Here is a 22,778-nt window from a genome sequence, read left to right on the forward strand (position 1 = left end):
GCTGTGCTCTCCACCCTTCTAATTGCAAGCAAAACTGCAAATTTAATCAGGGGTGCTGTGAACTGACCTTATGATCCAGGAGGAGTACAAAACCTTGGAAGTGTCAGCTGGATGTACAAATTCAGCGAGCCTTATCCCATTATTAGGTTGCATCACTTCCTTCGGTTTTTGGTAAGGCTGCAAATTGGGCCTGTCGTTCCTCTTTGAGAGTTATGTTAGGTCCTTTGGCATTCAATGACTTCATTACCATTGTTCTGGAGCATCCCGGTCGCTCGTTCGGTCTTCCGCTGACACTGCTCACGGGATAAGACCAGGATTGGCAGCTGATGACCTGTAAACCGAATAGCCGATGTTGAAAGCAGAGCTTTATGCGTAACAATGTATAAACCCAGCGCATGGCTATAACTAATAGTATAAAAGCTATAAGTTCAGGACGTGGTGAGGGACCGCTTCCCAAGCAAGCGCTTGGGAAAGTCACGCCCTCCTCTTCTTTTGCCGCATAGGCTTTTAGAGAACTCATTGGCTTTGATTGAGCTTTAACTTGGCTTCGTTGTAGATGTTCACACCCCTTCCCAAGCATTGTAGCAGAGATGGCACTTAATAAATTAAGGTGGTTTGTTTTTTAGAGTTGAAAGCGTACTTGGCACATTCTGATGCCTGGAAACAATTACACCAGGCTCTTTCTAGTTTGTTTTGCTGTCATTCTAGTGGGACCCTCTATACTTATTTTCAAATGTAGATGATGTTTCATACAGAAACTCTGAGGGCGTTTTACTTGAGAGGATGTAATTGTCTCTCCTCGGATACCTGCCACAAAGGGAACGTACTTGTTTAGAACAAAGCAGTGAGAATCAGGAGATTTGAATTCTGCTTCAAACTCCGCCTTGGATTTCTGCAAAGAAGGAACATAATCCATCTTCTGTTACGGTTGACAGTCTTGCGGGCTTGGTACTATTTTTCAGCAGTATTTGAAGGGATGGGAGGGGAAGGAATCACGCTGCCTCCTATGTTTTATCCTCACCAGAGAGAGACTGCTCTGCATTAACCAGGATACTGGCCCTGGCTGGAGCTGGAGTTTCTCCAGACCTCCTCCTGCTTTAGGGAGATTCTTCTCCAGCCCGCGTGGGTGGAAGGAGCTGTTACTGCTCATGCGTTTGCATTTGTCCTGCTCTTGCTGTGAAGTTTGTGGTGTCTGCCACACGCAGCACAGCGTCGGCCACGTACGTGTTACGGTTCTTCCTGGTGCCCTGAATCATTCACTGGCTCATTTCATCCCTTCTGTGTTTGACTCTCGGTGGCACCTAAATGCAATTGCTGTGCTGGAATGATGACTCTGGTGTCAGAGGCGTCCAACAGCTCAGCCGAGCAAAGGTTATGCTAAATTCTCTCTCTCTCTCTGGTTTTTATTTCCATGAAAAACTACTTTGACTTCCAGAACAGTAAGATTGAGAAGCTTTTGTGCTGCAAAATGCTACGCCAGTTCTGTAAGCACAGAAGCTGAGCTACGCTCGGTCTCTTGAGCCCTCTCCTTTCGTGTCTAAACTGTGAATCCTTCTTTCCACCTATGGGACTATCAGTAACAGGTGAAACAGAGCAAAGAAACTGAGAAATTAGAGGCCCGAAGCCCAATTCTGGTAAACAATCACAAATTTTTCCACAAATGCTATTGTCTCGAGCTTTGACTGAGCTAATATAAAACGTTGCGTGCAGTGAAAGCAGTGCTTCTGAAACAGCTGAACCTTCAGAACGTGCTGTCATGACGCAGAACCGGTGATCAGGCTAGCAGTGCTTAATACCAGAGTCATGCTTACACAGCATTAGCTGGTCTTCCAGTAAGTATCTGTTGACATCCAGGCTCTGGAACCTTCTTAGGAAGAAATTCCTGTACGCGCAACATCTTCCAGCTTCACAGTTTCACCGGGCTGCTGAAGATGGCCTCGCTTTCTTCTTGGTGGTAGCAACAAAGGCCACCAAGCCCTCTTCAGGGAATGCAGAAATGGCCAAGAGGCTGCCCTGGAAACAGTTGACTCCGGAGACGAGGCGGGCTAAGTGTGGGTGGGTGTCTTCAAAATTTCAGTCCCTGTCCAAAACTCACCTTGAATTGAATCTCGGCTTTATCCCAACAGCTCCCGGAGGAGCAAGGTTAGGTAAGAGCCCATGCTTCTGGGTAAAGCCAGCCTCTGAGGCCTGGCAGCTTCGTAAGGGCGTGCCATGCTGTATGTATTTGTATAAGCTCATAAATGCTCTGAAAGGTTTATGGCAAAGAGGCAAGAAAGCGTTTGTGCGGAGCCTTACCTTGCCCGGTAGGCTCTGTGCGAGGCTGGGGATCTGCCAGCAGGGCAGACTCCACTGCTTAGGACTGTTTGGGATCCAGTTGTGCCTCACGCCAGATCCAGATGTAGATCCGCTCTGGTTTCATCCTGGAGGAGGGAACAGGGGATCTGGAGAACAGCTTACAACGTACCTCGCTGCTCTGGGTTTCATAACAATTCACAAAGACAACAGGAAAGGAATTTGGTGAAAATACAGAACTTTTTTCCTCTTTCCACATTAACGTGGGCTGTCTGACAGTCACGGTGGCTGGTGTCTCCCCTCTTGTACTATTTAAATTGAGTTAGGACTAGTACTATTAATTATTATTATTAACTTACATGTAACTATTCGTACCTCTTCCAAGTTACGAGCGCGTGCTGTTGAAAGAAGCCCCTTTACAGAGAGAGCTAGAACCCAGGGGAAGCAGGCAGCCGGCATACCGCTCCCGTTCCCAGGAGAGCACCTCGTGTTCGTTCTTGTTCATGCAGGATGAGGCAGTAATTGTAAAGAAACCAATCAAACTAAATTTATTCCCTTGAAAAGATGAATGGTGAGTAATCCTTACTGAGATGTCAATCCGTGGTTTTAAGGAGCTGTGATATCTGCACAGGCTTTTAGTGTGATTGAGGCAAAAGGATTTAGCTGGAAGTGACTAATGTGGGGCTTTGTAGCTATATAAAAAAAAATAATTGCTAAATAATTGGATCTTGAAACTCTTAATTCTTAAACTCTGGTGAAAAAGCCTCTGTGTTTTTGTTCTGTGGGGCTCAGCTTGGGGTTCGGTGTAGAAACCAGTCAATCGTGAACACCAAACTGAAGCAAGACCTGTGTTAGGAAAACACAAATGTTTCTTTAGGAGATAAATACCTGTTCGCTGCAGTGATAGGTTCTATTTTGTTTGCTCCTTACAATCTTCACTGGGACTTGAACACCAACTCATAAAATGGAACGTGTGGTTGTTGCTCTCTCGTTGGTGCAACTGCTGAGGTGACTGGCAGCAAGGCAAGTTTAGGTTTATATATGACATCTTTATCAGTGGCTCCCGAAGTGCTTTACGTGGCGACACTTGTGTACCTGACCCCGATTTGTCTGTCTCCTCCAGAGCTGGCTTAAAGTGGGCTGCCGGTTGTGGATGTGTTTGCTGCCCTTTCCCTGCCTTCTCCAGCCAGCTCAAATAAGCAAATCAGGGAAAACGCAGACGTTTAGGAGCGTTGTGTTCTGCTCCGACTCCCAGCTCAAAGCACCGAGTAACCAAAGACGTTACGCAGCCAGAGCCGCAGAGACCCAAAAGCCTGCCTGGTTCTGGTCCCTCGCTGTCTGGTAGTATGTGTGTACCAATGTGCAGAGCAACCCTGTCATAAGACAGTTTCAATTTCAATCTTATTTCACGGAGTGGAAAAATACGTGCTGAATCGAGTGGAATTAATGATGTCTCCTGCTTTCAGTATATCTTATTTTGTACTGAAAAGAGCGTGTAATGCCAAGTGCTGCATTTAGGTACTAACGCTCCTCATCTGGGCAGAGAGCACAGCCGCAAGCCCAAGCAAGATAAGGGGATTTTGTACGTTTGCAGTGAGATGTAGCGTCAGGTACTGTGTTTCTTCGCATAACTGAGTTGCTGTACGTAAGCATTTCTAGTTTCCCTCACTTTTATAACTGGGTCTTGATGGGAAGAGAGTGTCCTGGCAGAAGAACTGCCTGGCTCCAGCTGGGTATGAGCCGTCTCCCATCTCGTGTTCCCTGCTGCGGTGGTCGCTTTGGAGTGCTGCGTCATGACTTCTTTGTCATGACTTGTTCATGACTCCCGTGGGATCTGTCAAGGGCACTCCTCCACCGCCGCCTTGTGAGTGACCCAGAATGAAGCATTTCTCACATGGGAAGAAGCTGAGAGCTGCACGGTAAGGAAGCACCTAATTTTTAATCCGGACTTCTCTGCAGGCTGCATGGGCAGCCTGGGACGGGGCAGTCTCCTGAGGTTGCCATCTTTCGTGAGTCTCGGTTGTTGATGCTTTCTCTAAAGCAGCAGCTTCTGGAGAAACGTGATTGTGTAAGAATCTTACCTTTTTTTTTTTGGTCTGGTTTTTTTCTGTCCTTCATGGCTGCAAAGGAAAAACTGTGATTTACACACTAGGAAAAAATATCCCTGTGAATGTTGATACATACTCTCGATTTTGTGATTTTTAAATGAGCTATTGATTTTTGGAGCCAGCTCCTGATTTATCTTTCTACTGTTTGCTTAGCTAACCCCAGCTGTGGGCTGGAGAAGTTCTGGTCCTCCCTTTGAAGGCTTCATTTAAAGGCGGACAGGGAAGGCACCTACTTGCCAGCTTCTGTCAGGAGTAGGTTCTCCAGCTCTGAAAATATTTCAAGTGCGAGATGAAACCGTTTGCCCTCTAGATCTTTTTTCATCTTTCCCTCTGGCTGAGCCAGCAGTAACAAGCCAGCGCGCTCTCTCCAAGCCCTGCCTCTGTCCACCAGTGATTCATTAATGAGCTTGTTTGCTTTAGCAATGCCTTATCAGTGAAATGCTTAGAAATGTGGCCGTGCTGGGGTTCTGCAGAGGCTGCGATACCCGCGCTCCATGGCTGCAGACACTCGTGTGTTTAGACCAGTCGGCACAAGTTTTGTCCTCCGGGTTACTGGAAGCGAAAGGCACCCATGCTTGGACGGGGAGAAGGGCGCAGTGCGGGAGGCAGCTCAGTCCCACGGAGCTGCAGGAGATGCTGATGTGGAGGGATGGAGCAGCCGTTCGAGCGTGCCCTTGGGGAGGATGCTGGGGAGCGATGCACCGTTCCCCGCTGGGTTCAATGAGAAGCTGCCTGCTGTCATTGCCCGACTTTTGCATGGTGGTGTGTGTGGGACCTGCAGCAATCCTTACTTCTCTTGCTCCAGCTGGCACAAGCCAAGCATTTGAAACTCATTTTGCTGGGAGCCCCAGCTTTCCTAGAGCTGTCCCCAAAGAGAAGTTGTAAACACAGTAGAAAATCTTGGATCAGGTCACTGGTTGTCTCTTACCAGTTTCAAACTCAAGCAAAGCTCCAGGTCAAGGATGCCAGCCCAGACCCCCACCCTGGACTTTGTTGCCCACGTGACACAGCAGAGACAGGCAGGAGCAGAAGAGTTTCGCTGGAGTGGCATGTTACAAACCCAGCAGCATGTGGAAATCCCTTCTTCTGCTGAATGCATTAGGAAACACGCAGATAAACCCACCTTGTTACACAACCCGGTGGTAGCTGATTAATCGTTACTTGTAAAAGCCCTGAAAAGAAGTTAGGAAGTCGTTATCCCAGCGCACAATCTATGCCAGCGCAGGCAAGGTCTGGTCTGAGGATTCACAGGTTTAAATGGCCAAAAATCAATCCTTTATAGATTCATTTACAGTCAAACCTTCACTCTAGTGAAGTCAGTCATCGATGGAAGCTGGGTAGCCGTGAGTGACGTACTCCGGTCTTCCCAAGAAATCCACTGCCTATGGATTGTTCTGTTCTGTTGCTGCCTTCCCGTACGCAGGCAGGGTTTTGTAACGGGCAGGTTTCATCCGCATGTTTCAGGTTGCTTTATAACAGAGATTGGTGGTGGTAGTTCTGGCTGCAGACGGGGAAGCTGAGATGCAGGATGGGGGGAACGTCTTCTGCACAGCAGCTCAACAGTCGTAAACCATGAATTGAGGCCAGACCGAGGGCTGCAGGCTTGGTAATGCGGTTTCCTGGTTTCTGGTGGGAGCAGCAGCAGGCCCCGGGCGGGGGACAGATCCCTTTTATAAGTGTGATTTCCACATGAAAAATGCAGACAGGGACTGTGGTCACACGCTTCTTCCCCACTCATTAGTGGGAAATGCAGAACAAAGCCAACTAAGTACAGGTTAAAGGCAAGGATTTCTTTCCCGTTTGATCCTTTTGATCCTACTAATGAGTAGACAAAACCACTTTTTGGGCTTTGGGCTGGATGTGTTTGGGATTCTTCTACCGAAAGTGCCTGGAAGACCTTTGGCCGTTGAAGTCCCGCAGAAGTCAGCCCGTTCCTCAAAGCTCTGAAGATCTCCCGGTCAGCCGGGAGCCCAGCAGGGCCTGACCAGGTGCCTCCACGAAAGGGCTCAGCGCGAAGGGACCGAAGCCCAGCGGCACCGGGAACGGGACGTGCGCGGGGTGCGGGCGTTCGGGAGGCAGCAGCGGCTCTCGCAGCCCCGTGCCGGCTGCAGCCTGCGGCCGCGTCCACGCCTCGCACCGCAGAGCGGGGCAGCACCGGGGCTTCCGAAACCGCTCACCCCGGCTTCTGTTTGCCCGACCGTCTCGGTGTCGGACCCTTCTCCCCTCCTTCCCTCCCGCCCCGCCGGGAGGAGGGTGCCTGCGGCGGGGGGGAGGGCACGGGCAGAGCCCCGGTTTGCCTCTCTCCCGGCGGGCCGGGGAGGCGGCGCCGGGGGCCGGGCTGGGCGGCCCCGGGGGAAAATCACCTGCGGCGGCCGGGCTGCCAACCGGTACCGGCACCGGCACCGCCCGGGCTCCCCGCGCCCGCCGGGCAGCAGCAGCGCAGGGCTGGGCTCCCCCGGCCCGGCTGGGGAGGGAGCGGGACGGCGGCGGGAGCGGGACGGCGGCAGCCCCGGGACGGCGGGGACCGGGACGGCGGGGAGGGAACCGCTGTCGCCTCGGCTGCGGGGAGAGCACGGCCCGGTGATGAGCTCCTGAAGCCCGCAGCATCCTCCCGTGAGTAGCCTCGGCAGCGGGGCGGGTGAAGGCTTGCAGAGGGCTGGCTGTATGGTGAAGTGGTATAAATTCAGCTTTTCTGCTCTCGAAGTTACTTTCGAAGTCCGAAGCTCGACGTTGCTTTCTGCTGCCAGCCGAAGGGCTGCCAGTCACCGTTTCAGTGGGGTTTACTCCAGGTTTATGTGCGAGCGATCGTCTGTACCGCAGTAAATGCTTCTACGTGCAGCGAAGTTCTTTATCGGTAACTCTAAAGCCGAAAGAAGCACAGAGCAGATGTCATCGCAGGATTTTCTGCTTTAGCAGTTGTTTCATTAATTGGAAACCTTTAAGGTACAGGGACTGGAACGGATCCGGCAAGTTGCTTCCTCCCCGGAGAGGAGTTTGCGAGTCTGCTTGAGAGATTATTCTCTCGCCAGCAGTGTCCTTTCATCGCTGCAGATGTGCTGAATCTCTTGTCCTGACTTATTCAACCCCAGCACCATAAATAAGGTTTTGTTGGTGAGGTTTTTTGTTTGTTTTTTTTATTTATTTTTTTTTAAAATCTGCTGAGCGGCGTGCTAGAAAGGGCTGGCAGGCTAATATTTAACATGAAAAGAACTAGAAAGCTTGGAGCACTGTGTTACAGTTCGCTGAGCGTCTCCAGCACAGAACAAAACTCTAACTGCTTTCATTATTTGGGAACATGCTGAAGCTGCTGACAGGTTTGAACTGCGATTTCTGGTTTTTCATGGTAATTAATGTACTTAATGCCCCAGGAAGTCCTTGCTAAAGGAAGCACAGTATTTTGTCAACAATTTTCACTAATGCGATACATTGTGCTGGATGGAGCGTTTGGGCAGGAGGGTTTGATTTAGTGATTAGAAAGCAGCAGACAAAGGCAGTGCAGTAACCGGTGACTTCATGGCCCCGTAAGAATTCCTGTCTTGCTGTGTGACAGGTACCTGGGCTGGGGATGCCAGGTTTAGGCTCGCTGGGAGCTTTGAAGGGTTCCCATGGAGGATCGGGTCTAAGTGTAAAGTATCGCACTGCCGACGTGCTTGTCTACACAGTGTTCTTGGAAGAGAGGAATGCGCCTCATCGATTCAACAAGTTTGCATATACAGTACTTGAAGAAGTCTCGCGACTGCCTTCGTCCTGCTGTTTGTGAAGCGACAGGAGTTGCGTTTCGGTATTGCGTACAGAATTCTCTCTCTATTTTTTAATGCAGAAAAAACTGAAGGATATACAAACTTTGGGAGGTTCTTACAACAGTATTGAGATTTGCATTATTCTGGTAGATGAACAGCTTGGATTGCAGAAGGTCCAGTCCAGTAGCTGGGGAGCACATCGTACCGCATGCGTGAGCTGCAGGCAGAGGACAACAGTCCTAAAACTCCAATCCACAACTGGCAGTAGACTTGGCTCCTCTGTTGGCGGTAATCCATGAAGGTTTCCAGTCCAGCCCTGCTCCTATCTGTCTGCTGCTGCTGAAAGCGTGACTTTTATTAGTTACGCTAAATTCTTCTTCTTACTTACGGCAAAAAACAGTGAAGCAGTCAGGATTTAGCACACAAAGGAGCTGGAGGAGCCCGTGAGTGATACGCCGAGTGCCTACGGTGGGCTCAGATCAGCAGCTACTATGCTCGCTCCATCAATGCTGAACACCCTGCGGGGTGCTGGCGGCTGCCCAAAGCAGCCCCTGCTCCCCAGGGTGATACCTCACGTGCTGGGATCTCATGCCCTTGTGCCGGGCTGGGATCAGCATTGCTGAAGAGCGGCTGTGTTAGGAGGGGGTTTGGTGGGGGGCCGGCGAGTTAGCCTTGACCTGGCCTATTGTTGGGCATGTGGGAGAGGAAAAAAATGTGGTGGGGATGACTGTGGTGCTTTTATTGAGAGTCACAGAAATCAGGAAATGCAGCCAAAACCTATAGTGTTCGTTAAGCCTCTTGCAGGGAGAGATGATATTGAGGCATGAATGGAGATCGCAGAGGAGGAAAGCAAGGAAAAAAAAAAGCTGCTGGGATGTCTGAGTCATCCAGTTTCCCACCGACATACGTAGCTTAATGTTTTCACAACCACCACCATGGAGCAACAAAGTTATAACCTAATTCCAGGGGCCCTGGAGTCATGGTGCTTCCTCACTGTCAGCTGCTTGGGGCCGGCTACCAGTCGGGGATCCCCCGGCCCAGCTACGAGGTTGATGGTGCAGTTGCTTCAAGCACCAGGCTGGGCGAGTGTGCCTTTATCGCATCCCCCCAGCTGGATGGAGACAGCCCCCGGGACCAAACACACACCTAGCTTTATCCCACCTAACATCAGCATCTAACCATTCAACTGCGTGCTGGCAAAGGAAGGAGATTTTTGGTGGGACTTGGCAGTGCTCAGGCTGAGGAGGGTGAAATGAGCCCATGGATCATCACAGCAGCACTGGGGGACTTGGGCCGCCCATCATCTGCTGTGCCGGTCCGAAGCACCGCAGCCTTGCGTGCTGCACAGCCGTTCCGTGCTTCTGCTCGGAGCAGAATAGAAACCCAAATAATTACTTGGAAAGCCAGAGTTTCCTATTTACTTTTTAGTCTGTAATGGAAGCCTCAAAACTCTTGACCTAGCAAATGTATTTGTCTTTAGAAGAAGAAAAATGAACACCCGTCTGCCAGCAAACAGGAGCCGTGTTCATTCACGTGCTACGGTTTGTACTGATAAATGCAGAGAGCCGTTCGCTGACATGGAAGGCAGCTCAGGGTGTGAACTCATTTCAGCCTGCTGTGGGTCGCAGTGCGAGCCGTGGGTGTTTGCCCTGTCCCATGGGAAGCTCGGTATAAGGTAAATCCAGAAGTAGCTGTTCCCATCTCTCTGGCTCTGCTGGATGTAGCGAGGGGTGCCTGAAGGCACATCTGGGATTGCCTTCCTCCTTGGATTTGTTCCTGGCATCTACGTGCCATGGAGTAAGTGACTTGCCCACAGGCAACGAAGGGTTCGGAGAACAGAAGGGACTTGCCAGGGAGGCGTGCGATGGTATGGGAACTGGGAGAAGTGGTTTTCCAGCCTGGGATCCCAGTCCTGGTTTGGGGAAATCATTCACAAATGATACTGGACTCCAGCCATGGTTGGGTTTGGCTGGGAAGGAAGGTGGAGGATATGTACAGATTTCAATGCATTTGACTTGTGTGTCTCCTTTTTTTGATTGTTATTGTCCTGACGAGTCTTCATTTGCTCCAGGTAACTCCTTTTTCCTTCTCTTGTCCCAAGTGGCTGACAGTATTTTAGCAGCTCTTTGTCCTGTGAGACAAGTTCCCCGTACATCTAGGCAAAGCACGAGACGTTTTTACTGGGTTTCCCCTCTTCTCTTTGGGCTGGGCTCTTCACGAGAGGTCACTGATAGCTGGGGGAGAGGAGGCTGTGTGTATACGATATGGTTATACGAATATCTTTCGGCGTCTCTAAAAACCTCCTTCTTGTTCTTCACTGTCAGAACCACCACCGAAAGCTGCTTTGCTGCACCCATGTAACTTCGCCAGCCCTTTACAGGGAAGGGATGCAAACTGGCCAGACGAGATTTAAAAACTCCCTGAACTCTGGGAAACTTCGGAATTGGGTCTGATTCCAGACCTGCATGTCACAGCAGGAGTCCAGATCTGCCCTGTGCTACTGATGTTAATTAATTTCATGCTGTTCTCCAGCTGGATATGATACTTTGACATTGTTTTTGTGGTTTCTATCGGTCCTGTTCCAGTAACACGAAATGGGGCATCGAGTCGCTCTTCTCTGAATTGCCCGTGAGAACTGGGCTGAGGTGTGACATCTGTCCTGCAGTGCTTTGCAGTGACAAGCCACTGCCTGGCTCGGCATCCGCAGGCTACCAGCTCACGGCGGGCAGTGGCTGCACCGTGCAGCTTGTTCCCAGGATTTCCAAGCCCGTCCTCGCCCCGCTCCAGCTCCTCTCCCCTGCCATTTCCTCTTCGTCTCTGGGTTCTCCAGATCCCTGATGTGTAAGGGCCTCCTGAGAGTTCCCATTCTGCCTGGTCACACTGTGACCAAGTGCCAAGCCTGGCTACAGATACTGAGTGGTGACAAGGGTCCTGATGTCTGGACCATGTCCTCGGCTCGACAGAGACTTCTGCTTGTAGGAGAGCGTAGCTGCAATATCTATTTTTTGTGAGAGAAGTTTCAATGAGCAAAGAGAAATGTTTTGTCTCCCAGAGCAGTTCAGCTGGCCAGAGTGGTGGCCTTTTGAAGGTCCAAGTCCACAGCGAGATGTGAGTTTATCCAGCTCTGGACTAGCAGGGAAATGCTCCTCTATTTTCCATTCCTGGTTCCTCTTTTTCTTTCCCGAGCAATCTTTGCCTTGTCTTTTCTGAGGAGCTCTGGAGCTCTAGGGAGCGTGCAGAAAACACACCTTGCACTGCAGAGCAGGAACGCAGATTCAGACCAATTCAGTCTGGGTTAGATCCCAGAAATCAGGGGTTTGATCTGGAAGTGGTGGGACATTTTCTTTCTCGAAGTGGTTGTAGTTACATATTCCATTTAAAGTTCCATTTATTGAAAACTTTGGCCCTAAATGAAACCAATCTCTTCTGCGCTGTGATTCCTTTTCCATACCACAGTCCCTTGGTTTTTGTTCGGGTTTTTTCTTTCTTCTTTTCTAATTGGGAACTATTTGGGATCTTCCATTTAATACTGGACTTTCAGACAGATGCCTGTTTCTGACCTTTAAATAAAAGGGTTAATGCTGCAATTCCCACGCTCAGAGTTTCAGTCCTAATCCCCTCTCTCCTGCTTTGGAGCATTTATGGGTTGTGCCCGGAGTAAAGCGGATGCCCTGATGGAAAATGCAGGTGAGAGCGGATTTCAACAACACTGTAATCTCCTGAACTGCTCCAGCCTTTCAGTAAACGGCAGATTCAGCAAGGTACAGAGCCTGGTCATCATTTCTGCACAAGCATTACTGAATCTGGAATGTTTTTTAAACTGTCTTCTCTAGGAATCTGAAAAGCTGTAGGGAGTTTTCCAAAGACATTGTTGAAGAGCTGAAAGGAGTCCTGCAGTAACAGGGCTTTTCTAGAGAGCATTACGTGCACGAAGCAGGGTTGACTTTCCGCTGCAAGAGCAGAAGCAGACTGTCCTCAAGGGCAAGCTGCTTTTTTGTGGTTTATTTGTCCACATCCACTGAATTTGCCACCAGCGTTGCTGGGACTTCTCTGAAGAGCAGAGACAAATTGTTGGGTAGTGTGATTTGCGGGATGCATGACACGATGCCACTGACCACTGCCAGACTCTAACCGAGGGTTCAGCTCAGATTAATTTTCTTGTTTTCCATTTGAGTGCACGCGTTGATGGTTTCTAAAATTTGTCACCTTGACTCTCATTCGCCCTCCCCAGTGAGTCGTTCCTGCCTTGAGATTCATAGAGGTGCCTGGAGGCATTTTTCTTCTTTCCGAATCAGTTTTTTCAGGGTAATATTTAACTGCTAATTACACATCCTTCCCTCCTGCGCCCCCCACCTGAGTGCTCCCAGGAACACGCACGGTGCATGGGACCTTCTCAGCGTGCAGTGGGTAGAGCCGCCTTATTGCAAGCAAAGAGTCCGGACTGCGTCACGTTTGTGGAGCCCATGTGGGCTTTGGGCTCCTGTGCTGCTTTGCGCCTCCTGCCACGGTCACTGCTTTTTAAGTGCATGAGCGCAGGTGGATTTTCTTCGCCCATTGCTGTGGTGAGTCTTGTAATCCATCAGACTGCATTTTTCACTCCCAAATCAGAGGTTAATTATGCTGCCGGGCACTGGTGGGAGCTGCTGCTCAGAAATACGGTTCTGCTAATATCTCTGCGCACGGAAGGGACTTCCAGCTCCTGCTGAGTCCAGATGAGCTGGGAATCAGCCTCAGGCTTTGTTCTGTACTATGAATTGGCTGTCCTTCATGTCCCTCGTGTTGATTTTCCTGGCTGAATTGTGTGCATGTGAGCTGCCTCTAGCACATAAGCAGCATTTCTGGGATGCAGGGATGTATCTATACCAATTTGCTGTAAAATGTAATAGAGAAGTTCAGCCGATCCCTTCCAGAAAGCGTGGGATTTACTGCACAGGGGATGTATCCCAGCTTTCTAGATGTGCAGCCATACTCGCAGAGCTACTGAATCTGTGCAGCGATGACTGAAATGGAGGATGCCCAGATACCAAGGGACAGAAACCCCTCAGTATCTGCTTGGACAAAGCCTTCTGGTGGAAGAGCACAGCTGAGGAAAAAAATGATGTATGGTCTTGACACAGTGCAGAGAACTGGGAGCTAGCTCCGGCCCCGAAGGAGGTACAAATCACTCGCATGCCGTGCTGCGCTGTTAGAAAGGGCTTTGCTGATTGCAAGGGCAAACCAAGAGATAGCACTGACGCTGCCTGAGCCTTGGAGACCACCTCATGAACCTGGAAATCGGTGGGCTCAGTCTGTGCATTATTTTGCTTTCAGTCTTGAGACACGGTTCTGTGTCGTTGGAAAGTAAGGAATCCTTTCTCCAAAAAAAGCCCCAGACCAAGCAGTGTATTGCACCTTTCTCTCTTCGTTATAACAAGGTGGGTCCCATGAGACTTCTTATTTGCCAGCTCTTGATTGCACCACTCGTAGTTGGTTAATTTAGCATCTTGTGTGTGTACAGTCATAAGGTAAAAATGTAGAATAAGAGCCTTCTAATAATAATTAAAAAAAGCTGCCAACAAAAGAAAACCTCTAGCATTCCTTTCAGGAATAAGCTGCAGAATTGCTCCCAGGTCTCTCTTGATATTTCATATATCATCTGTGTGTTGCATGTAAATGGCAGTTTTGTTTTAAAACGTTATTCCATTTCCTCTTAAACGAATCACTTCAGATCTAAATAATGAAGTAACTCCGTCTTCTGCAAATGCAACCATTGGACCAAATGATTTATTGTAAATGCCTTTTAAAGAGCCTTACTATATAATCACAGGACATTACACAGACCATTTTCTTTTGGATGATGTATTAGTTTAACATTTCAGTGGTGTTTAGCATTTCTGGATGGAGGGGCTTTTATGCATCCCGACTTCCACGGGTCTGCCTGGAAACTTAGGACAAGTAGTAAAGCGTGCCTGGATCCAGGCTGGGAAATTCCAGACAACCGGCCAGAGTTAGTGGGAAGCTCTAGATGACACATCCGATATTTGTCAGTGAAAGAGGGGGAGTTAGGGTGTTTAAAAAATAAAAAATTCAACAACAGGCATCTGAGCTCAACCTGACAGGCCCCAGTGAAGTGTTCTGTAACCCAACCGGAGGTTACATTTGAGCAGTGCAAGCTTTGAGCTGCAGGACCTTCAACAGTGTGGTGGTGGCATGGTGGGGTTCTTCCATTTTAAGTTCAAATCCTGGTTCTGACATGTATTTCACAAGTGTCTAAGCAAGTCTTCTAACCCAAGTGTGCCTTAGATCCTGGCCTGGAACCGGTGGGAAAATACCTCTGGCTTGTTTTGCTTCCATATCCTGGCTTGTGTGCATAGACAGTCCTACCCTGAAGGATCTAGAAGTGTTTCTGTGATGTGAATGCACTTTGCTGAACATGGTGGAGTTACTGTAGTTCCCATGAATAAGTGCATTCACACAGAGGGAGAGGAGAAATGTGTGTGGCCCAGCATTTTAAGGCAAAAAAATTAGAATTGGGAAATCTGCAGTCCACAGTCTGGTTTAGATATTGCTCCTGGGCAAGTCAACGACAAAGTCTATCTGGTTCATATTTCCAGGCATGGCTTTCCAAACAAGGGCGTTCCTTTCTGGGGACCTGTCTTCACTTCCTCGGTTCTTGTCATCTGTGTGAGCTGAGGGTTTTTAGCCCCTCGCAAGACAGAATTAGCCCCACGCAGGTAGAATGACTTTTTTTTATTTTTTTTCTTGGTGCTGCTACTGCACAGTAGAGTTGCCCGCAGTTTGTGTAACTTCGTCTTGGCAAGGAAATGAAATGCTTTTAATACATGTTTTAACAACAGCTAAACCTGGAGAGCTCATGCCAGAACCTGAGACAAATGCTTATATAAAGGTGCTGGTCTGACATCAGGACACGTACTAATACACAGGCTCCATACAGACCAGCGTTGTTTGCCTAAGGCCACATTTATGCCTTAGCTCCCGTTAGCCAGTTTGAACTTGGGGTTTTTTTTCCTCCTTCCTCCCTCTTTAGAGCCTCGCAAGGTAAATTCAGGCACATTCAGGTCTCACTGAAGCACATTGTGTTTTTATTACTTTCTGAAATTACAGTTTGCCTCAAACCCCCGGCGATGTTCCCGGTTCTTATGGCTCACGATGCTGCTGGAAGGGGAGCACGGGAGCATGTGGCTGCGCTGCCGCGAGGCTGTTTCAATTGAAGGTGGATGGTTTGCCTGTTTATGGGGAGCTGAAGCTGAATTTGTGACTCTTAAATATAACCCTATTTCCTTTCCACACTGTGCCACGAATACTCAATTGATTGCCCCGCTGCTGGAAAACAGCAGGGAACAATAAAACGCGCAGGTTCAAACCACTCGGTGTTCACTGCGATTAGAGGAGGTAAACCTCGTTGCAAAGGCAGGGAAGGTCAGGCTGCTCGGGTGGAGGCAGGAGCAGAGCTGAAATACCCATCCGCTTCCTCTGCGGACTGCTTGCAAGCCAGGTCCTTGCTCTTGAGCCCCGTTACTTTTAGGATGGGAGAAAAACTCCGGATTTACCTAGAAAGATTAACTTCTCCCTCGGATGGGAGGGAGTTTGCTGCTTAGGTTGATGTGCAAGCTAAGCTGAGCCCAAAAGGTTTGAGCTGAGCCTCAGAAAGACCTGCCTGAGCACAAAGCTCCTTCCGAGCGGTGGGAGGGTGGGTGCGGACAGTAGCTGACGACTCAGCCTCTTCTTTCGCAGGCTAAAGGATGGCGATGGGTCTTGCAGGAGAGAATGAATCTGAGATGCCATTGACTGTCAGGACATCTACCGCTCATGCGGTGGGAAGTCCTTCCCCCCTTATTTAATAGGATCTGACTGCCTCTTGGGCTTCTTTGATTACACCTTGGCATTTGTTTATTGGAACTGATGCTTTATACCTCTGATAATTTGCCTCTCCTCGCACAGCTCCAGCGCCCTGGTAGTGTTCATGTAAGTTCAGCTCTCAGTGGCCTTTTGATTGCATAAGATGCTTCTCACATGGCACTGCTCATTCACATCTGCAAGAGGACCTGAGGGAAAAGAATAGCCCAATTTCAAGTCTATTTCTAAATATTCTAGAGAATATTCCCTTTCCTAGCAGCTGTCATGGCCAGTATACTGAGAAAGAAAACCAGAAATCAAGCAAACCAGTCTTGGGTTTTGTTTTCCCATTCCTTAGTGGGTTTTGTGATTTAGGGCCCTGCCCTGTTGACATTTTTGGGAAGGGAATCAAGTCCCAGAGCAGCAGAGCTGGCAGCCAGTGCTCTTCCTTAGACCTGGAGAAGTAAGGAGGGAAAAAAATCACCTGTTTTTCAGCCTGTGTTGGGCCACAATATAAGAAGAAAATACTAGCTGTGCAGCAGTGCAGTTGAAAGGATGAATTAATTCTCTAATTGAGCTTTTGGGTCAAAACTAGTATATATTGCTGCTGGAGAAACAACAGCTGACTTTGTGTCTAGTTTAAAGCCTGCAGCACAGCTTGATGCAAAGACCACCTTTTTCTGGGTGGCAAAGCGCTGAATTTGTGTGTCTTCCTAACCAGCACCTGCCTTCCCTCGCAGGGAGATGGCTCTCCAAGTCCAGCTCTCCTGGAAAAAACTCAGACCAACCCCTCTGTTCCCCATCACCCCTCTCCTGGAATTGCCAGGTGCTGCAGGAGCCGCTTGACAGATGAGCTCTGGTCCCCATCTCGCCGTAAATGAGCACGGCCATTCAGCTTGAAATACGACAGGGTAGGGGGAGGCAGGAAGGCTGTATAAATGGGGGCATTGCTACCGCTTGCCAAAACAACCTATACGCTGTATCTGCAAAGGTGTTTTAAATGGAAACGTGCCCAAAGCTTAACTTTATGGAAACATTTCCAGCTCCATAATATGGGGATGCAAAAATAACCAGCAGTGTGTGCTCCCACCCCCAGTCTTGAGAACTACGGGTGAATTTGTGGCTCTCAAAACCCCAGGCAGGTGTGTATGCACAGGGGGAAGTGCATGCCGTGTGTCATAAAGAAAGAATGTCCTGTGATTGCTGTATCAAAGTCCATTTCTTCTCCCCTGCTATATAGCTTTTATTGAGCACTCTTGATTTTCCACGTTTTTCTAAACGGAGTAGGATCCAGCCTGCAATACCCTGAAACCGGTAGGTTCCCATGGATTTTGCTGGACTTTGCTGGGTCCTTGAGTCTTGCAGCACAGGCTTGGTCAGGCGTAATCCTGCTGATTCATAGATGAGGAACGGAGCTGAGACTTGCTGTAGGTAAAGCGGCAGAACTAAGGACTGGTACCTCCCACCCACCTTGGCCTGAGACACAGTCCTTGGACCTCTTTACTTCTACACAATGCAGAAAAAAAAAGATTTGATGCATTTGTCAAATAGCATCTTAGATTGTTACGCCCTGTTGGATAAATTCATCCTTTCTGTAAACAGGCGGTTTCACTGACAACAGTATAAATTCTTTGGTTATAGGTGACTCATGCACAAACAGCTCACCATTACCAAGGTGCTTTGAACCAGACAAAAGGTAGTAAGGATGACTATTACATGGCTGAATATCAAAATATTCAGCCTTCTTTATTTGGGATTTTTATTTTAGTAGCCAGAGGAGGAAAAAACCACTTCTGTAAATCTGGAATTTGTGTTCTCCTGGTCAGGAGCAACAAGGTAAAAGTTGGACGTGGCTTTTTCTGAATTATGTCCATAGTCAAAATACTTGCCCAGCTTTCCCCGGCCCGCAGTGTGATGCAGAGTCTCTTCAGCCTCTGCTTGTCAATGGCACAACCTTCATCAACGTGGTTTCAAATGGATGGGTGGGGAAACAGAGGGGGACGGTGCTGTTACCCGAGCTTCGGTGCCCCTACAGGTTCCTCCAAGGCGTGTGTAAATCCTTTCGCTGTGCTATACAATAAGGCTGGGCAAACTCTAAACACAAAATACTTCTTTCAGCGTGGAAAGATCTACAACTGCAGTTGATGATCATGTCGCTGAATTAACTTGGCCTTGGCTAAACAAAGGAATCATTCAGCCAGAGGAGAATGACCCAGTTACAGATTCAAGACAGTTATTTTTGTTTTTCTAAAGAAAAAAAAACCCAACCTTCTTAAGTTAAGAGGATCGAAGTATTTGATGAATCGACCTTGCAATTCTGATCCTTCATACACAGGCAGACATTGACTGTTTCCCTTCCTGCCGGTTACTGATCTCTCTCATTCCTCATATACCCATTCGTGGAGCCTCCCAAGCACACATCATGTGTTGACTCAGCTACTGGCCTCCTCGCCCCAAAACAACACTCTGCCTGTCAAGAGCAATCAGAGCTGTGTCCTCCTTGCCTCCCAAAACTGTACCCTGCCGCTACATGCATTTTATTTGATGGATGCTACTTTGCAGAAACCTTTAGGAAAGCCTGAACAAGGGGGAAGGGAAGGGAAGGGAAGGGAAGGGAAGGGAAGGGAAGGGAAGGGAAGGGAAGGGAAGGGAAGGGAAGGGAAGGGAAGGGAAGGGAAGGGAAGGGAAGGGAAGGGAAGGGAAGGGAAGGGAAGGGAAGGGAAGGGAAGGGAAGGGAAGGGAAGGGAAGGGAAAGAGGAAGGGGAAGGGGAAGGGGAGGGAAAGGGAAGGGAAGGGAAGGGAAGGGAAGGGAAGGGAAGGGAAGGGAAGGGAAGGGAAGGGAAGGGAAGGGAAGGGAAGGGAAGGGAAGGGAAGGGAAGGGAAGGGAAGGGAAGGGAAAGAGGAAGGGAAAGGGAAAGGGAAAGGGAAAGGGAAAGGGAAAGGGGAGGGAAGGGGAAGGGAAGCTGCCTTTCACATTTGCACTTCTCTTTACTACTGACTGATTTCTATCCACTCAATAATTTTCTGGCTATTCTGTATCTTGTGCTCTGTAAAATCAAAGCTACTAAGAACATGCCACAGATCCACAATATCCCAATGGAGTATAACAGAGTAGAGCAGAGTCCTGCCTGGTGTACGTACGGGGCAGCATCTGAAATGGTAAACTCAATGCTAATATCAGGTGTTCGAGAATAATTTAATTTTCAATGGATAGTTTGAGGGTGTTAGCTCTCTGAAGCCGGGAGCTGAAATGGTTTCAGAGGTCTGTTTGAAGTGGTATTCACACCCTTCTCAGACTGAAGGAGTCTTTTAATGACTAAGGTTACTAGTCACATTTAGAAAACATTTGGAAAATGCTTTTAAAATTAGTAAACATACAGGGTGCTCTTTCTAGATCTACAATTTTATCCTACCAAAATGGAGGAGCAGGCATATTTTCAGCTATCCACTTGCAGGCTTGTCCTCTTCCAATAATAGACCTGAAATGACACCGGCACGAGCAAGGTGCTTGGTCCGAACTCGCGTCAACTTTCTGTCATAGTCACATTGCAATATTTTCTTTCTGTAAGGTGATAGCCGTTGTTTGTCATGTAACTTTTGGAGCTTCAAGTTAGGGGGTTAAATGTTTTTTCTTCTCCATGTTAGATGAATGAAGCTACTTTAAATTCTATTTTATAAAGGAGTTTTTAAACCTTTCTGTGCTGACTTTTTTTCCTTCCTTAAAGACATATTACTCTTCACACTTATTTGCTCAGTGATCTGAATCTCAACCCGAAATGATACTCTAAAATCCTAAAGCATTTAAAATATGTATTTATCCAAAACTTGTATAACGGCAATAATATAGAGGTAACAACGCATTATTGTGTTTGTATCTTCTTTTATTCTATGAATACTGAGCCGTGTATATTGTAAGGGAAATTGCTCAAGACTAGATTGTAGCAAAATTTCCATTGACTTCAGCAGGGTCAGATTTTTCACCGCTAAGAAAATATGAAGAGCCCCAGTTCAGTGAGCCTGCACTTAGTGAGCTCTAAATCTTTAATGGGTTGTTGCCTGATTATCAGTGAATTGTGCTGTCAAATTTTGGTTAATATGTTATGGACTCGCTATTCTTTTTTTTTTCTTCTGTAGCCGAATCAAGATGACGACAGCCGCACCACTGATCAATAATACTCAGTTCTCAGTAAATGTGACCACAAAGTCTCAAGAACAAAGTCTCTATCAGAGTAAGAACAGTAGTTGGGTGGTGGTGGCTTTTTTTTTTTTTTAAATGGACCTTGAACTTAGCAAACTTCAAACAGTACGATGACAACTTTGTAAATAAGACTTTTTTTTTTCCTTTCTGCTTCCCCGCTAGGTTCTGGAGCAATAGTTGCTGCCATTGTAGTAGGAGTGATTATTGTTTTTACAGTGGTTCTGCTCATATTGAAAACATATAACAGGTATGTGGCCAAGCTCTATACTTCACTAAGGTGAGACAAGATGAACTAAAATCACTGTCAGGTGTGCTCTCCTCTAACAGACCATTTCAGTATTTGTTGCTGAAAATTTCCAGGAGAATCTCATGTGCTTGACTGAAGTGTCCTGAATCTCCCCGTCAGCGTTCTGTGATTGAATTGCTAGGAAGCAGAAAGAGGTTCTTGAGGGAGGGTGCTTGATGGAAGCTCTTTTTAGGGATTCCTGTTGACATAGCAAAGGGCTGCTGTGTGCATCAAGGCTGCCAGAGAGGAGCTTGATTTCTCACTTTTCAGGGCATCGGGCTAGACTTCTATGCTCTAGAAGCCCTGACTTGCCATTTAGTATCTTTGGGAGGAAATCCTGGCTTGTATTGACTTTTCAGTAGCTGTTTGATGTAACCTGCCTCCGTGGGAACCTTCCCAATACTTACCATGGGAGAGACCACCACAGGTGCCAGCTCTGGTGACAATTTCATTTTTACCTTTACAGACGCATGAGAGTGAAGCGGGAGCTGGAACCCAAAACCACCAAAACAGCAATGCCACCTGCTTTAGGGCAGAACAGCAACAGCATGTCTCAGCATCCGACAGTGACCTTCATACCTGTGGATATCCACATGCAGAGCAGATAACTGGGAACGCTCGTCCTCCCTGTGAGAGAAGAGAGATGGAATTATTATTTACGTGGATCTGGGACTCCTCAGCAAAGTGATGCTGCATTTGGAATAGCAACGAGCTTGTTATTTTGTCTATAGATTGTAATTAATCCTGCTTTCTCTCTTTGGGAGGAAAAATAAAAGGTCTGGATGCTTTTCGTGTGACTGAAATCAACTGGTGGAGGCACACAAATCATCAGAAAGGCAGTGAGCCTTCTTACAGAGCTCTGGGTACGGAGAGACCAAATAAACCAAGCCCATTCGTTGGAAGAAAAGAGGCACACGTATTTGGTGGAGCTTTTGCTTACTCGGGGAGTTTGAGCTTTTTCTGTTCGGCAATGACTGATAATAAACAGGAAGAAAAATGTGGACATGCAAGCTACAACTCAGGTTGAACCTGGGTTTGTTACGATTTATGTGAAACAGGTTTGTAGTCTATTTTATACAGGATGGATAGTACAGGAAGTATCAAAATGGTATTTATCTTTACTCATCTTTCGTGTTTGTAATGTCACATATGTATGGTTTTAGACAGCGAAAAAGTTACTTTTTATTTTCAAGTATTTTTTAAATATTTCTATAAACTTGGTAACCTCTCCGTTTGCAAACAAACTCGGCGTCTAAGGATTTTCACTCTCACGCCAAGAATGGCTTTAGGTTCATTAGTGGAGTTGCATTGTTTTGTCTTACACAAAACCTGATAAGTTCTTTAATTGAAAAAAATAAACATGGAAAGGCAGTATAAAGCAAGTGTGGCTTTATACAGCTACTTTTGTACAACTCACATCCTGAAATGCTTTGTTCTCTAATGCAGACTAGGCTTGACCTATTTTTAGATTACTTTTTTTTTTTTTAGAAAGTAACCAAAAGTAATGTTGTTTTGCAAGGGTGATGATTGTGGGTGTACAGTAATGCCACAAAGAAATTCCCAAGGATGTTCACAGCCCACTGAGTGCGAACACACAGCAGCATTGTCAGATCTTCAGTGGCTCATGGTCTCAAGCGCGCGTATCAAAGCAGCCCCGAAACGCTGGCTGACAGGAAGGATTAGGAAGAAGTTGAGGAGTTAAACCCTGTTTTAAATAGAAGCACATGAGGCTCTGAGAACCAGCTCCACTCTTTGACACGCACATCTTCAATTTTACAAACCCACTCACTTGAACGGCCGGACAGAGCGTGAAGCAGACACAGCGGTAACGATGTCGTCTGGATTTATTGTATTGTGTGTGTCTTGCACTGAGACGCTGCCAGAGGTTAGCTCTAAGCTACTGTAGCCATTAGAGGGCTCCAGCCTGTTTGTAGACCTTAGTAAAACTGTTAGTAGGGTATTTTAACTCCTTTTTGGGAGCTGTAGAGAAAGACGTTACTGTTGTCTGGCTGAATTGATCACAAGAGAGCCTCCAGCTTTCAAGCTTTTTGTCCTGCAGCGGTTCACTTGCTGTTTTTCCAATACTGTTTTACCCATGACCGATAGCTACATCCTTAAATCACGCGGTGCCAAAACACAGCTGACCAATTCTCAGAGTAAAGTGACAAGGCACCGGAATGATAAGTTGATATATTTTTTTCCAAGATGTGAATGCATCTCTTGAACAGGTAATTTTTACTGACTGGTATTTTTGTGCAGAAACTAAATGCAATTACTTTGCAATTTTTTTTGTATGAAACTGGAGCACAGTTTGAATT

General features: G+C 47.6%; 1 protein-coding gene across 3 annotated transcripts; it reads left to right on the top strand.

Moving 5' to 3' along the window:
• The first annotated feature begins 6,737 nt into the window (after positions 1-6,737).
• On the top strand, positions 6,738-21,866 carry NCMAP (non-compact myelin associated protein). Of its 3 annotated transcripts, XM_075522245.1 has the most exons (5): positions 6,738-7,013; positions 16,717-16,849; positions 20,111-20,205; positions 20,337-20,421; positions 20,927-21,866. In XM_075522245.1, the coding sequence occupies exons 3-5, from the start codon at positions 20,121-20,123 to the stop codon at positions 21,066-21,068; spliced, it is 312 nt and encodes a 103-aa protein (XP_075378360.1). In that variant the 5' UTR covers positions 6,738-7,013; positions 16,717-16,849; positions 20,111-20,120; the 3' UTR covers positions 21,069-21,866. The 3 variants fall into 3 exon arrangements, with proteins under 3 accessions (XP_075378360.1, XP_075378359.1, XP_075378358.1); XM_075522244.1 differs by lacking the exon at positions 16,717-16,849; XM_075522243.1 differs by lacking the exons at positions 6,738-7,013; positions 16,717-16,849 and adding an exon at positions 9,890-9,937.
• The last annotated feature ends 912 nt before the right edge of the window (positions 21,867-22,778 follow it).

Source organism: Mycteria americana, chromosome 21 (genome assembly GCF_035582795.1).
Source record: "Mycteria americana isolate JAX WOST 10 ecotype Jacksonville Zoo and Gardens chromosome 21, USCA_MyAme_1.0, whole genome shotgun sequence".
NCBI lineage: Eukaryota > Metazoa > Chordata > Aves > Ciconiiformes > Ciconiidae > Mycteria > Mycteria americana.

Coding starts and splice junctions, on each gene's coding strand:
- NCMAP (XM_075522243.1), top strand. Junction 20,206..20,336: donor AGAACAAAGTCTCTATCAGA/GTAAGAACAGTA, acceptor CTTCCCCGCTAG/GTTCTGGAGCAATAGTTGCT. Junction 20,422..20,926: donor ATATTGAAAACATATAACAG/GTATGTGGCCAA, acceptor TTACCTTTACAG/ACGCATGAGAGTGAAGCGGG.